This window comes from Choristoneura fumiferana, chromosome 19, assembly GCF_025370935.1.
Source record: "Choristoneura fumiferana chromosome 19, NRCan_CFum_1, whole genome shotgun sequence".
NCBI lineage: Eukaryota > Metazoa > Arthropoda > Insecta > Lepidoptera > Tortricidae > Choristoneura > Choristoneura fumiferana.
The window spans coordinates 8,053,670-8,070,732 of record NC_133490.1 but is presented as its reverse complement, the minus strand read 5'-3'; the positions used below and the strand labels follow the sequence as shown (position 1 = coordinate 8,070,732).

The following is a 17,063-nucleotide window of genomic DNA, read 5'->3' as shown; positions in this document are numbered from 1 at the left end:
AATTGTTGGCAGCGTTAATGGATTTACATTATGTTAGACAACTTCAAAATATATTTTTTAATGAATTCGACTGTTCTTATAACGAGTTGTGAGTCGCGTATTTTCGGTCGCGTCATTTAATTTCGTCGTTGTTTCGCCGTGTGGCACAAACTGGACTTTTTTATGAAACCGAATGCAGTAGAAATTACGCGTCCGAAAAGACTCGACTGGCTTCATCCTAAGCTATTTCAATAGCTTAATAAAAAATTGATCAGTCGCCTATGATCTATATAAGTAGTAAATGACCACAACCATGAAATATTGAAAGCAGAAAGGCAAGTAGTCGCAGTAGATAACCTTTCCTCTTAAATTAATCTTATCAATTATCTTATCTATTAAATAACAACAATAAATTTATCAGGTTCCCTTGAACTAAGCACGTCGGCGATGTATAATTAAAATATATAAAAATTAAAATTATTTTCATTTAGCTGCGCATTAATTTAATCGAATTAATATTAAATAAAACTGTAAAAGAAATAAGCAGTTTATTGCAAAGCTTGGTAAAGTAGTGGCAAAGTAGAGTCATAGCGAAACTTTACTCTTAATTTAAGTAGAATATGTCATCTAGAACGCCTTATTTGCCACAATGTTTCTTTCAACGCAGTTGATCGCATGTATTCATACACCAATAGATTAAAAGGCTATGTTCCTACATAGACTGTCGTAACAAAGTCTTTGTTTGATATTTAGAGTAGTTAATGGAAAGCACAGTAAGATAAAAGATAAAAGCACTTTAAATTATGTAATAGGAACGGTTTTTTTAATAAAAGAACTAATATTGTTTCACCAGAATAACATTGTGATTTGTTTGCAACCGTCGCATACTGCAGTATTTGACAGCACAGTAAATTTTACTTTCTTTCTTGCGGAGCCCTTACGTTGCCATAGGTAAGTGGTCTCACGGAATCAGTCATACTTTTATTTACTATCGTTGCTTTTTTCTTCTTGAAAGGTTTATTTGATTCGCAATTCAGTTTTTATCACTTTCGAGTAACGTTTCGCTTTGATTCCGAGTCTTCGTTTCGTTTGAACCATCTCTACATTAGACTAGCTTACATCGCTGTTTAAGTTGGTACTCATTACATCGATATTTTAAGACAATATACACGCTTTAGGCGCTTTTACGGCATTAATAACTCTAAATGTTGTGTTTCAAAAGGGTTTCATAAATAATTTTACAACTAACTACAAAATATTGTATATACACCAAAATATTATAAACTAAACAATTTTAAATTAATATTTAGATTATTCTGTAAAGGTTGTTGTTCTAAAAGCTTGACTTTTGTTTTATAAACTAAAGTATATCCTTTCTTTACAGATACACTAACAGAGTCGTCCAAGGCACTAAGTGCAGCCGCCAGACCGAAATCTCCGACAAGACATCTAGCCGATAACCTGTCATTCGTTAATGTTAATCAGCCGACAATAACAAGCGGTGCCATCGAACTAGTCGATCGCACCATCAAAACCAGCATGGATGTTATTGACCAAATCAAAAAAGAGCAACTGGCAGTGCAAATGGAAGAACTACAAAAGTCAGGATCTTCCGACACTTTCTTTACCGAATCTAGGATCGAAACTTCAACATCATCTTCATCTGTTCATAAGACCATTGGCGGAACAGATATGGTATTCCAAAGCATTGATCCTCATGCAGTCATGTCAGATATGGTCACCAAATTTGGGACCACCGGAGACTATAGTACAATTTTAACACACAAAGAAACAGAAACCAGAAAAATAAGCGGGCAAGAATATTTCTCTGAAACCAAACAAGTATCGTCGTCAGATGATGACTCCTTAATAATTAAAACGGAGACTACTCATGAATTGCGTGGACAAGAACATGAAGTCAAAGAAAAAACCGTAGTGCGAAGAGATGGTGATCAAACTGAGACATCTAAAAAAAAGATTGAAAAAGCCCACGAAGCAAGCGCTAAGAGATCTGATGTAGAAACAAAAACTGTCAGCAAAACCACTGATGATACAGATGTGACTAAAGTGGAACGAGAGTTTTTAGAACAAGGCTTGTACGCAGGTCGTCAAACGAAGTCTGAAGAAAAAATGACCGCTATTAAAGACGAGACAGTTAAAAAGAAACATGATGTTAAAATATCTGAAAGAGATATGTCCCATGAGCAATGGGGCAAGGAATATTTCACTGAACCAGGAGAACTTCAAGATATTGAAGAAGATGAGGATTCAAAATCCAAATCTGCGTTTATGGATTCTAATTTGAAAATTGTTGAAAAGGACGAAATTGTATCTAAAGTTGAACTGTCCGAAAAAGGCAAAATAATCAGTTCAACTGTAGAACATCACAAGGAAGAATCTGTTATTGAGAGCAAAGAACATGACGATCTAAGTTCAGATGCGTCACATGCGACTAGTTTTAAAAGTGAAATGGCTGACAGACGAGGGTCTTCTGAAACCAGCCCTAAAAGCAAATCAAAGTCATTTAAAAAGGAAAATGAGGTTTATGAGGTCGATTTTATAAAAGAAATCAAAGTTTCGACATCGCCTGTTAAAAGTACGTTTAGTAGAACTGGTAGTCAAGATACGCATTCTGAATCAGAAGTAGCACCAGATCTTCCCCAAGACGAAAAAACAGGAGACACACCAAAAAAAGAAAAAATAATTAGATCTCCTATCAAAGTATCTCAGCAGCATATTCAAGATCAAGTATGGGAGGTTTCTTTGCAAAAAGCCGATTCCTTTGAAATGGCCGAATCTTTATCAAAATCTCCAAAACTAAAAACATCTATTACTGGAACATCAAGCACGATTACTAAAAGCTCTGATAGTGACACCGTTCTGGAGCTTAGTACTGTGGTAGGAACAAATATTGATTTGACCATGAAACCCACCAAAACTGACATGTCACCAGGTGTATTTGAAATTTCTGATGAAATTAGTACAACTTCAAAAGATATAATGATTAAATCTGGAGAGAGCATTGACACTGAATACATGATTAAATCTCTAGAATCCCACGAAGGAGAAGTACTTCAAAAATCTATTGATTCGACTATGAGTGCAGAAACGTTACACCCTTCTGAATTTTCTACTGATGCTGATTCAGCTTACTTGACTGGTACGGGTACTGATCACAGAAGAGAGGAATTGAAGTTAGTTAAAGAAAAAAGTTTAGAAGATATCTGCAGTAGTGGATATGACACTGATCTCTCTTCTGCCGAGTTTCATGCAATGAAACTTGAGTCAGAACGGGTTGACTTGGATTCTTTGATGTCTGCTCAACCACTTGCCGACTTGTCAGTTTTGGAAAAAACTATTGATGAAGTCAAACAGTCTCTTGAAGCAGCTCAGGGTGAAATCATAAACGAGAAAAATGATGGGAGTAGCAAATATAAGCAGTCGCCATCCGAATTTCAGTTTAAGCTGCTTATTAGTCCAGATAGACCGGAGGTGATTACAGAAGAACCACACCATGCTGATGATCAAGCAGAAAAACTTCCGTTTACAATTGAGAACGAAAAAAGTCTCGCGGAAAGTCAAAAATCTGACACCGGTTCACAAGTACAAAGCTCCCAAGATGAGATTACAATTTCTGATGAAGACAGAGACACTGTTCACATTAAAGAATCAAGTCCACCTTTAGATGTGGCAGATATATCAGTGAAGTCTGATAGTGGCCCGCATTCCATTTTGGAAACAGAGAGTGAAATTATTCTTTCAGACAAAGAAGGATCATCAAAAGGTAGCCCAGAAATAAAATTAAGAGTTCAAAAGCACATCAAATCTAAATTAGGTGTAGTTGACAGACGATCTGCTTCTGAAGTCGAAGGTTGGTCTAGTTCTGGATCGAGTCATTACCACAGTTTTGAACATTCCGAAAGCAGACCATTATCTTCTGATATGGAAGTGATGATGACTGCTCAAAGTGGAACTGACTTCGACACAGCTCTTACTAGTCATGATATATCTTCACAATCACTCCGGACTTCAAAGGATTATTTCACGGCTGGTAGTTCACTTGCATCTAGGGATAGCATGAAGAGTCTTGATTCTGATGGATCCAGCCACGTTGCCAGTATTGATATATCAGATGCATCAGAAACTTTGGTACCATCAGCTAACGAGTTAAAAGAGGAATTAATGGAAAGCAGTACTTACGTCGAACAATTTTTACACGAAGGTGAGAAAGAGTCAAAAGAAAAATTAAGTGATGAGGAATCTGGAAATGAAGAAGATAAGAAAGACGATGGCGGTGAACCTGTAGGAAAAATGAAAAGATCACACGAGATGCGATTTCAACCCAAAGAGATGATTCCAGAACACTTTCCTCTTGAAAATGCAACAGAAAACGTCGAAGAATGTTCGTCGAAAGATAAATTTGGATCAGATACTACTATTTCAAGTCAGTTGAAGACTGATGAAATTTTATCTTCTTCTATTTCAAAAGTAGATATGCTTTCGTCTCAATCTGAACCAGAATTAGAAAAAGAAGAAGTATTAGTGCCAGTCAAAAAAGTCACAGCTCATGATAGTCAAGCCTTACCGTTCTCTATCACAAAAGTTGAAAAATCTCAGAGAGAGTTTGTTGACGTTGATAGTGAAATTATAGCAGTTGGTACTAAAGAATATGAGGAAATAGTTACACATGGTTGTATTATAACCGAATCCAGTAAAACACCTAAAGATAGCTCCATTATAACAAAGACTGTTGTATACTCTGACGAAAGTAAGCCCCCTGGACAAGATGCTATCCCAGTAGAAATAAAAGAAGAATGTGTGAAAAAAGTAGTAAAAGAGGTTAGCGTGGTACCTTTTCCAATAACTGAAATTCCAGCGAGTCAAAGGGAATTCGTAGATATCGAAAGTGAAATAATTCCTGTAGGTTCAGCGCAGTATGAAGAAATTTTAAAATCCAAAAGCGATTCATCGGTACCAAAAACTAAAGCGGAAAAAGCAGTTGTAAAAACTCCTGATTCACAACTGGATAGTAAACAAAGTTCCACTTCTAGCCTTAAAACACACGAGCTTATTTCTACACCGCACACACCTCTGTCAGCTCCAAGTCAAAGTTCTTTATCGACAGATAACGGTCGTGAATATGTTTTAGATGATATGTACGATATTTCTGAAACTCCAGAACTACGGTCTGACCATGTCACTGAAAGTAGTCGATCAGAACTAGTAGTCACAACTGAAGAACGAATTTTACATACTTTTGAAAAAGAACAGGATTCTCCGACAAGTGACGAATTTGAGATGGTAGATAAACCCAGTGAAATGGATGATTTCGTCGTTATTGAAGAAGTTGCAAAGGAAGCACAGGAAACTGATACGGAAGGTAAAAGTGTACAAATTAAGGGTCCCAAATACGTTAAGCGACATGATACTGAAGTAGAAGAATACTTATCTAAAACTTCAAAGAAGCAAGAAAGTACCAGTAGTACTTCAGGATCATTGTCTGATGAAGAATTGTTACAATACGAACTAGAACAAAAGAAATTGCAAGCTCAAGAATTAGCGGAAATAGAAGCTGGAAAACGGTGGATACAAATGCAGTTTGAAGGAGATCCACGATATGATTTTGAGAGAGTTCCTCTAGAAGATATTAAAGAAGAAGAAATGACTGACTTTGATGCCAGTAGGATTGGTAGTTTAAGCTCACAAAAGGAATCCATAGGAAGTTTCGGCAGTTTTAGGAATTCGTACGGTAGCCTTTCAGAGTCTGAAATGGCATCACGTATGCGGTTTAGAATTAAAGGAGAGAATGATGATATTTCTATAAGTTCACTACAAGAATTCGAGAATCTAGAAAAGATGTTGATGGAACAATATCAGCAACATTCATCATCTTCACAGGATTCTCTTAACGGATCACTACCACGACGGTATGTTTTGAGTAAAAGTCAAGGCGATGACATATCCATATCAAGCCTCAAGGAATTTGAAGGGTTAGAGTCAGCTTGTTTAGAAGCTTTGAAAGCTGAGATTTTGGCCAAGCAGAAGGAGGCCCTTTTGAAAGCAGATCCTAAAGACGTAAGTAGCTGCTTTTTAGAACAAGAAAAGCGCTCGTACAGTGGTAGTTCAGAGAGCAGTCCTCCGCAGAAAGGAGGGAGCCCCTCTCAAAAAAGTGGAAGCCCATCACAAAAGAGCGGTAGCCCCTCTCAAAAAGTAGGTAGCTACGGTAGCCCATCGCAAAAACTTCTAAACGAATCAGCAGCGATTAGAAAGCTGATTGATCAGCAAATGGCTTTAGAACAAAAGATACAAGAACAGGTTAAGCCTAAAGTAATAACAGTAAAGAAATTTGATAGTCGAGGAGCATTTTTTGTTCCTGAGCCAGATCCCGAATCGTCTGATACAAAATGTGACGAAGTTAAAGAAGAATGTGTAAAAGCCTCCTCATTTGTGTGTGCGGCGGCACCTAGTGATGGTTCAGCGGAATCTATTCCCGGAGATTGTGAAGAAATGATGAAACTGCTTGACCAAGAAGAAAAGAAAAAGGATCAAGCTGTTACTAGAACGTTCTCAGATGGCGGTGTTATTGAGGTTGTGCGCACAACGACTGTGATTCAGCAAAAATTTGTGGATGGCAAGAAAGTTTCCGAAGTCGTAACTAGTTCTGATCCTGATGGTGCAATGGATATACCGGCTAGGCCGAATTTAGAGGAAACTGCGATGTCTTTTGGCTCTGAGATATCATCTTCGATAACTTCACAGCCGTCGGAGATGGACAGTCTTATGACGGTTATGGAGCGACACGTTTCTGAAGGGGAAGTGGTAACGGTGACGAAGCAAACGGTCATAATGTCTGACAAGCCGGAGGATCTAGAGTTTTCGAGGGAGAGTAGTGCCGTGCGTGAGCTATCGCCATCTTCTGGGTTGTCGATGGCCCAAAGTGTCATTTCCTTCGGCAAACCTTTTACAGATCCTGCGAGCGGCTCCTGGAGTGGACAAGATGAGGAACTGAGCTCGTCCGGAAGTTTTAGTAGGTAAGAACAGTAGTTTAGAAACAACTTTATAGCCAACTTAAAGCGGGGTGACTTTAAAGAACTGAGACTAATTTTTCAATTTTATAATTGGTATAATGTATATCACAAAACACACCGAACTGGGTTTTTGACATGTTATCGAGAACATTAATAGAGATGTCGACTAAAAAATAATCGTAAATAGTCTATCGATGTAAAAACATAGTGAATTTGTCGTCAAACTAATATTTAAAGTAGCTCAGGTAGTAAGTCACTCCGTCGTCGGTATATTACATTCAAAATAACATAAGTAATAATTTGATATGTTCTGATACTATATAATTAGTAAACAGCACGAAAGTAGAACCCAATATCGTATTTTACTCTAATGGTCACATTTGTCTCAAAAGAGCAAAAGAGAAATATGATTTTTGGTTCTTTGTTCTACTTTCAGCATTATACTTGCAACTCGGGCTCTTCCCGTTGAAGACCAAAGTGAAATCATTAAACCACATAAAATATGCTTTGGGGGTGATAAACTCTTTGCTTGTATTCAGATCTGTATTTGTATTATTGATATCTTTAGCATAATATTGATGATGAAGTCGCCGCCTAATATTTGTTACTCAACTGCCACGGAACCTAAAACGAGCATTATGTTTTTTACCTTGTTTAAATGAATGTTAATACACATCCTCAACCATTCCGCAATCAACACAACTTTACGACTCTGCAAATAAATTATTTCTATTTCTGTCCTTGTTATTAAATGCGCAAACTTATTCAAATCAACATGTCCTGATCATAGTTGTCTTGAAAGTGCTTCTTTAATTGCATTAATCAATTTGAATGCTTTTATTGTAATTAATTTATAACTAATAATTTATAGGGGTGCGCGGGCAGATTTAATGCTAGGCAGTACCGATAGTCTGGAAGCGACCAGTTCAAATGCGACCAGAGCTACATATAACTACGAGGTTGATACCCCCATGACTGGCAGTTTAACCTCTGGAGGTAAGCATTGCGCTGCTTGATATTATTTCATCTAAGATATTAGAGCTTTAGAATATACAAGATATTTACTAAAAAGCGTCAACGCTATCCAACAGAAGTGAAATTCTGTTTAAATTTCACTCGAGTTAAAAAACTGGCCAAGTGCGAATCGGACGCTCGCGCTGAGGGCTCCGTATGAAGTAGGTAGCTATGAATATCCAGTGTTAGTAGAGCCTAGTGCGGGGTAATTTTAGATGGTTAGGTACTGACATAGACAGACAGACATAAAAAAAGATTTTCAGACTTGTTCTATAAGAGCAATCTTCATAAGAAACTGAGTAGAACAACCGGAAGTTTTTGAATTTGGCTGTATCTCCAGTGCACGAAGCAATTTCAATGATTCTTTTTATTTTATAGGGTAAGTATGTAAGTCCACTCTAAATTTTATTAAAATCGGTTTTGAAGTTTTGATTTTAATCACATATTTTTACATTTAAAGTTGCTTCATTTTTTGTTTTCAAAAATAAGATGTTATACAATTTCAGACGTCGTTTTAGTGTCAAATGATAAGCCTAAGTAACATTTATCATACATGCTAATTTAAATACTACTTGAAACCGCCCACAGGAAAAAAATACGCATTTGCTTTGTTATGCGAAAACATCATAAGAGAAAACAATGCAAAATATGATAATATAATTCGCTTCAACTTACATATTTTATTATTATCTACTTAGTATACCTCTATGCTTTTATTCAAAAAAAGCATGGTATCCTTCTGAATGCCATTCACCCATGCTCATTTCGGACTTGAGACATGCTTGCTCTCATCCCTGCTTATAAGATATGTTTATTAATTTATAATTTTTATGTCATTTATAAACTAAAGAATGTCCAAGAACTCAACCACTTTACTAACTACCCTACTTTTAACTTATTATCCGTATAAAGTAAAAGAAATGAGAACCAAACATGACTATCAAGACAAAAACCATTTATATCGTGCAACATGGCCCATAATACAACATGTACCTTACAGATTAACAAACAAAATAAAAAATACATAAATAAAAACAAAATACTTAAAACTAACTAGGTGGTAACACAGCGTCACCCCGTTGAGCCAGGTGGTGACGTCGTATTCCACTGCGGCATATTGGTGTACGTTGAACGGTCTTGGACATGTCTTCAGTTTAAGAGTATTTAGCTAACCCCACCAAGCTTCCTACTAATCAGCAAGTTAACAGCGGTACGCCCCCCAGGGTCGAATACCATGGTCTCGTCCCTGGACACCCTGGACCCGGTGACAGCTGTCAACATGGAGAGTCTAGAGCACCCGAGCACCAGCGAACATTTCTCCCATGACTATGAGGTGCAGGAGCCTGATTCTGACACTGAAAGGCTGGTACGTAAAAAAAAAGGAATGTTTTTATTACCTACTAGCGCTTACCCGCGGCTTCGCACGCGTGAATCATTAAATACAGCAGTTGAATTGAAATTCCGGGATTTTATTAAATTCTCGTGGGAATTCCCTAAAATTACATCGTGGTTTTCATTGACGTTAAATTAAAATACCCATGCCAAATTTCCTGACTCTAAACCCAGCGGTTGTTATTTCGAGATTTTATCCCTATCCCGTGGGAATATCGGGATAAAAAGTAGGCTATGTGTTATTTCAGATGCCCAGCTGTAGTACCAAAATTTATGACTCTAAGCCCAGCAGTTGTTATTTAGACAATTTATCCCTATCCGGTGGAGATATCGGGATAAAAAGTATTCTATGTTTTAATCCTGGTTATAAACTAACTTTTTGCCAAATTTCACCAAATCCGTCCAGCCGTTACAGAGTGAAAACAAAAATATTCATCAAATTTCAACCCTAGCCGTTACAGAGTGAAGAAGTTATGTTTCAGCATTTTGTGTGTACGTATATATCTCATTATCAAAGTCAAAGTCAAAATATCTTTATTCAATTTAGGCTATAACAACCACTTAAGAATGTCATAAAAAACATCTACCACCGGTTCGGAAAAACCTCTGTTGAGAAGAATCCGGCAAGAAACGCAACGAGGTTTTATTTAAACAGATTTACAATATCATTAAGTGATATCTAGTGATATCACAACACAGCTACATTTTTAACACCGTAAATTCGCTATTCGCAAATGCAGATCGGAATTATTTCCAAATATCCCTGTTCATGATAATTATAATCATTTATTTTATAATACGCCTTAGATATAAATGTCTTCTTGACAATAGATTTGAATTTTGTATCCGTTTTATTGGTTATCCGTGATATTTTTAGGAGTTTTGTGATAAAAACGTATGCAATTTCCTAGAAACAATTTTTTTGGTTTTAGCCAGTCTGTAAGCTCCAACTTTAATCTTCCCTGTGTTCTTCCTAACATATATGATTATTTAAAAAACATTAAGCGACGGCAGGGTTAGTGTACCCATTTCCTTAAAAAAAGATGTTAAAAATCCACGCGTGTTGAAATTATAAATCTCTACCTTTTGCTTTCTTTGTGTGCGGTAAGATTTAATGAGTTCTAAAGCGAGGCCACGAATACCATAAAAAATAAACTTACAAATTTAAGTTTCATGATCCACATAGTCAAAAACTTTCGAACGATCGCAGAATACACCTATAGCGTCATGTGATTCCTCCCAATCTACCTTATTCTACCCTTGACCTTATTTTATCTTACTAATACCTTACTCTAATCTTGCCGCCAAGTGCCGCCAAGTGCCGCCTCTGGTGATCGGTCTGCTATTTTGTAGCGAAGAGAGTAAGACAGTTTTTGAAGCTGTCTTACTCTCGCACAACTCGGCGACTTACTGGCACATGAAGTATTCTATCTAAGTCCTGTAGGCTGCACTGATCTCATGGAGTTGTTGGTGTTCGTGAGTGGTGGTGCTCACTTATCATCAGGTGACCCATTTACTAATTTCCACCGAAACAAAAATGTATGGATTATGATGTTCTGAAACTCATCTTTTTCTAAAGCTCTACTGGTTTGGCTTATCTCTTTTCTAGAAAAATACATTATCTCTACGAGTATTTCATAAATAGCACAAACAATAACTTATTTTAATTGTGTTGTTACACCTAAGCGTCGAAGCAAAATAAAAAACGAATTATTTGATATAGACCCTCATTCAATAGAAACATCTTGATATTTCGGTACTTCTTCTAGGAGCTGGATGGACGAGCGCCTCGAGCCAAAGAGCGTACCATCATGTTTGACAGCACCGACACTCTGAGCGCGGTGAGCGGCGACGGCTCGGTCAGAGAAGCGGTCGTTGAGACCCCTGCACCCACCTTCTATATCGGAGACACGCCTATAGTTAGAGGTAAATACCATCTTATTTAACATTGACAATAGTGTGATCTCCGGAAACGGCTTGGTCAGAGAAGCGATCGTTGAGACCGCTACACCCAGCTAATATATCAGAGACATGGCTATTATTAGATGTAACTTAACATCATGTTATAACTGTATCTCCATATTCTTTGAGTGCTTTCTTAGCTGTTCTTTTTAAGACAATGTTCTTGCAGGAGAAAGAAGAGAAGATGAAGAGCAACAGCCTGTGTTGTCAGGCAGTTGTCCAGCATCGCTCCCACCGGCCACGCATGCGCAACCCGTCCCCGCACAGAGGAGGTACAATACTTAACTATAAAAACAATTTAGATTTAAACAAAGTTGAACTAGATAGTATGCTATTGACCAAAATTCAGAGGTGGAAGTATGTGACGTGAAGGCAACGGTTTATTGCACGAGCTTGAGAAATGGACGTTAAAACTATAAATAATCATTCAAATCAAGTTCAACTAAACAAGGCTACCAATTCTTGATTTAAAATTGTAAATATGTATCAATTAACAAATAAATAAACAGTTAAAAATCTCAAATGATCACCTGACGAAACCTGCGCTGTGGATGTGGTCTTTCTAAATTAAAAATTAAGTGATGGAAAATGTATTATATTCTACCACAATGATTTCCTTTAACAGCTGTTTTAGTTGCTCAGGATTTTATATTATGTTCATAAAAGATCTGTAGGATTTTAATTACAGACCATTTATATCTATATATCTATCTATCTATCTACCTGTCTATCTATATCTATCTATCTAATACCTTTAAACGAGCAATTCTTGTGTGTATATAAATAGATAATATAACTCGAATCTTGGAAACGGCTCCAACAATTTCGATGAGATTTGGTATGTAGGGGTTTTCGGGGATGACAAATCGATCTTATCGATCAAGCTTGGCCTTATCTCTGGAAAAATGTTTATTAACGAGTTTTAGCCCGAGCAAAGCTCGGTCGCCCATGTATTTTACGTATTAATCACCTTCTTGTAACTTACCTCTTTGTCTTAATAATTATCACTTTGTTCTTCTTCTTATTCCATTAGTCTTTCCTTGCCAATTTCATTTTTTGCACCATTTCATCTGTAGTTTTTCAAACTTGATTATCTTTTCTTTTACATCATACTGTTACAATTTTAGTTGATTTTGCTTCGTTTTATATATTTGTATGATATCCAAAATTATAAAATAATTGGATTCTATGTACCTACTAAACGAAATATTATTATTGCAGCTGCTATTGCTTAAGTCACTCCACAGAAAACCTCAAGAAATAGGTACATTTTCTTGTAATGTATTGCTTTTTTCCTTTTATTTTGCATTACCATCATCACTGGTACTAATATTTACAAAATCATCTGCTTTTTTGGTTTCTTGTTTTTGTGTGTGGATTTATAATTCCTTTGTGGCTTTATTTTCACCTATTTACAACACTGTATCATCAATATAATCAACATCAGCTTAAAATACTTAACTCATGGAAAAAATCTTATGTAAAAATAACTGATTTTCATGTCTTTGGATAAATTCAATTCATGTGGCGAATAGAATAGTAATTTCTATGAGTAATAAATATTTTCCTTCCTTGAAGCTATTTTTATTTATACTTACTTCTGTTTTTCTTTCAGATCTCTGACTATGATCGCAAAATCTCCTCCATCTAGCTTCGAAGAATCGAAAAAGTAAACTTCTCTATTATTCGACGTCTTTTCAGAAACTAAATTTGCTTTGATATCTATCCAATCATTAAATACAATTGTGATAGTCACAGCGTTGTTTTCAACTATACAGCTCATTTTGTGGCTTCATCACAACACTTTTCTAATTTTGTTGATTTAAATAAATCTCATATTTGGGATTAAAACTGTTGTAGTTAAGTCTATTATGTATCAACAAGCAGTTAACCAACTTAGTCGAATATCAGTGTTTTCTATAAAGCATCTATTGTGATAGATTGTATCGAAATATCCTCTGTGTAATCATTATGTAAGTTCAATAGTGAAGATAACACGCAGTAGATTTCATGTCTCAAGCTCTGAGGTATTTGTATGTGAAAAATTAGTGTGCACCGCCAACCTTTGGTAATATTTGATCAAATGTGAAGTAGTACAAGTAAACCATTGCCAAAGGTTGGTTCTGCATGCTGACAATAATGGATTGTATTTTGGTACTCACTTTTGTACTGAAACGTCGGATTTTGACGACAATGGTCCATATTACTTCGACCTATAATAGATAGCTTAGCTTGATCTAGTTTTTGGAATAAACATTGCTTATTGATATGTCGTTAACTCTTTAGTAGGCGTATTAACCGTTTTGTAAGATATCTAGTTAATATTTTTAGCTATTATTTAGGTACGGGCAAATATGGGTACAGACCTAATGGTAAGGAATGGAAGGGCGCGATAGACCCTACGGAAGCTGGATCGCTTCGGCTACTGACAAACAGATCTCTACTAAGATTTTTAATTCGTGCACAATTTCTTACATAAGTAGATAGGTAGACATACAATATAGGGTAAGGTAGATAAATATTTTCTACGGCCGACTCCTCATTTTGCTAATAGCGATACAAAGCACTTATAACAGATGACGTGTTTTCCTTTCAGTCAAAGAAATACGACAACATTAGTCATGGGAAAGGTTCAATTGTGTGCGTGTTTCGCACTAGTGTAAAGTTTTTAGTAATTCACGGTACTACATTGAATACCTATATTTGTTACGGGATGTAGCCGTTATTAGCTTTAAAGAATTCCCGATATTTCAACACAGTTGCATGCATCATGATCGCGGGTAGACCGAATTTGCGGGTAGATCTTAATGTTGTGTAGACCGTGCTCGGACTACCCACATTCTTGTGCATCAACCGCAACTGTCAACTCTCGACTGAGACGTGATGTGATGATAACTATATCGAAATATCGGAAGCTCATTAAGGTAATTACGGTCTAGATCCCGTAACAAATACATCTAGTACAAATTTAAGCTAATTAAGTAATAAATAAACATTACAAGTACTTTCTATGTGAATCCAGTTTTCAGTAATATTTTTCAGATTTTAAATACAGATGAAGTAGAACAGGCCGTAGATAGTAAAGGTGAAAGAGGCTTGCTCACTTTGATGGTCATTTATCGTCTTTGTTGCCTTGAGATTGTTGTATAAATTAAATAGCAAAGAGAGGAATCTCGTTCTTCCGAGTGAAGAGTGAGTCGGATGAGACTGATGGTGTAATAGCGACAGGTGCAAGAGCTGTTCCAAAGCAATTGTTTTCCATATCAGCGTCCGATCTATCATTAAGGTCATTGCTTGTAATTTTATATATAAATAAAGTTAATTTGTCTAAGTGTGCTTAAGGATCGGTGTAAAGATATGGCTAGTATAATGCTATTGCTACGGTATTAAGTTTCAAAATTAAATGAGTTGCTCTGTTCGATTGTTTCAAGTTGTATTTGTAATTGCTGAATATTCTATCGATTAAACTTAAATTATTATTGAATATTAAATAAAACGCTGTCTCATATTTAAGAGGTGTATTATTGTTACCTTTTACTGTTCAAGTTTTTGTTTTATTTTATTTTTAGAGTTCCATACTTTAGGGAAAAAAAATCACTTTATTGTTCCTTAGTTCGTCTGTCAAGACTCTTTTTCCACAGTACAAAAAAGGAGCAGTACGCCGTCTTCATACAACGGCGGGAACGCGAGTTATACCTACGCGCCACGAATTCTCAGCATACCTCGGCAACCACCAGTCGCGAGTGCTCCGGCGGTTACGTACGGACTCACGCGCATTTATTACGTACCTTAATACGTCAAAACGATATAAACAGTATTGTTCGGGGTACGGATGTTTAAATTAATCTAATATAATTCAACAATAAAGCTTTTCGCACATCCCAGAAGAGGTGCAAACAGGTACTTCTCCGTAGATAATTTGTAGGTAACAAATATACGTACTCGTAGTGATGAAGCCAAATAAAAACCGTTTAAAACATAATACGTTTTGTGGTTTATTAAAATAAAGTAAATTCATTTTTGTTAAACACTACTTAGTCCATCTTTAAATCTCTCCCTAAACTTTTCCCTACTTTAAATTTCATGTGACAGTAGATGTGACATTATCAAATCAAATACATAACTGAAAGAGTAACAATTAGTAGAGTAGGCAGCCCTATCGCGCGTTTGTGTACCGAGCCGGCGTAGGTAATTATATCAAGGACGCTGCCGAGACGGAATACTGCTCCTTTTTTATACTGTGCTTTTTCTCAGCAACGCGTTGAAGTAACAAGTTGAAATGTAGGTACTCGGGTTTGCTACCCCTTGATGCACACACTACATCAATCAAACCCCTTGATGTAGTGAAAAAATAAAACTTCTAAGTCAACGTAATCAAAAGATACTATTAATTAAAAATGTGTTTCCGTATAAATTGCCAATGGAATCAAAATCTATGGGTAGCTTTTTAACAAAAAATTATATTATATTTTTTTTATGTCTGTCAGTCTATGCCAGATATCAATCTAAAATGACCTTACACTGCGTACATTGCTTAGGAGCAGGGCTCTGCTAACACTAGATATTCGTAGATTTGTACGGAAACAAAGTACGGGACCCTCGGTGTCGCTTAGGGTAATTACAAATATTATGACAAACAAGTCAGTGAGTCACCAGTTTGTCTTCAACACTCAACACACTTATTACACACACAGATAGAAAATACGTTTTTTTTCCTGGCTGTTTTCTGTTTACTGAACTTTTTTCGGTTTACATAAAATTATAAAAACTTCATTAAAATGGTATGTGTTTACAAAAACAATACAATAAATGTAAATATTTATTTTAAATGTAAAACAAAACAAAATAATACAAATGTAACTAAAAAGGTATAAAGCATACGATATACTAAACTAAACTATGAAACTGATAACTTTCAATTTTTGTACAAGCTTTTACTTAATTCTAAAAAAAACTTTAGCTCTTTAAATAAGACAGTACAAGTACCTATTTATTTCCCGCAAGGAACTGAGAACTTTCCAAATAAGAAATCAATTAATAAATAAATTAACTAGGCACGTGATTTCTTATTCAAATAATTCTCATAAAAGCTTATATCTAAAAATGCTTATATTTATTATGGCATTTTTATATAACTTGCTTGTAAAAAAAACAACGAAATCAACAAAGTTAATTACAATTTCCAAATATTTGACATGGATGATGGAAGTAAGCAGAGATGCATGTAGAAAAACACCAATCGGTGTTCCTTCGAGACCCCTTGAACAAGTTTACAATTACAGTTTTCTATGAATCGATTTTATAATGATTAGTTCAATAACAAATTTTATCGATTGGCAATAAAAAGGTGAACTCCGCTGAATTATAAGCCGTAACAAAACAAATTGTAATGCATAAAATTGTATGCAAATTCTTTGTTTGACAGTTCTGAGTCCGCACAAGATGTAGCATAACAACAAGCCAGCACTTTTTTTATACACAAAACACATTTCTGCAGTTCAGTAGCTGCAAGTATCACCTATTTAGATTTACAAGCTTCCACTAAATTTAAAACAGTTACCTACATATAAACAAAAACATCGCCATCTTTGTTATTATCCATCCTCCATGTTTTCATCATAGGTAAGTACACTTTCAAAATTAGTACAACCAGTATGCTAATGTCGTTGGGAAATCGAAACAAAGATC

The 17,063-nt window shown here is 35.9% G+C and overlaps 1 protein-coding gene across 7 annotated transcripts in view; it reads left to right on the top strand.

Moving 5' to 3' along the window:
• LOC141438656 (uncharacterized) overlaps nucleotides 1–14,888 on the top strand; it is an 81,267-nt gene extending 66,379 nt beyond the window's left edge. For 3 of the 7 annotated variants that reach the window (XM_074102532.1, XM_074102533.1, XM_074102529.1), the window contains 6 exons: nucleotides 1,364–7,010; nucleotides 7,879–8,003; nucleotides 9,230–9,387; nucleotides 11,183–11,339; nucleotides 11,545–11,647; nucleotides 12,991–14,888. In XM_074102532.1, coding sequence (XP_073958633.1) covers nucleotides 1,364–7,010; nucleotides 7,879–8,003; nucleotides 9,230–9,387; nucleotides 11,183–11,339; nucleotides 11,545–11,647; nucleotides 12,991–13,048 — 6,248 coding nt within the window. In that variant the 3' untranslated portion in view covers nucleotides 13,049–14,888. Of the gene's footprint in view, nucleotides 1–1,363; nucleotides 7,011–7,878; nucleotides 8,004–9,229; nucleotides 9,388–11,182; nucleotides 11,340–11,544; nucleotides 11,648–12,596; nucleotides 12,640–12,990 lie in introns of all 7 variants that reach the window. The other 4 variants (XM_074102535.1, XM_074102534.1, XM_074102531.1 and 1 more) reach the window with 3 other exon arrangements.
• The last annotated feature ends 2,175 nt before the right edge of the window (nucleotides 14,889–17,063 follow it).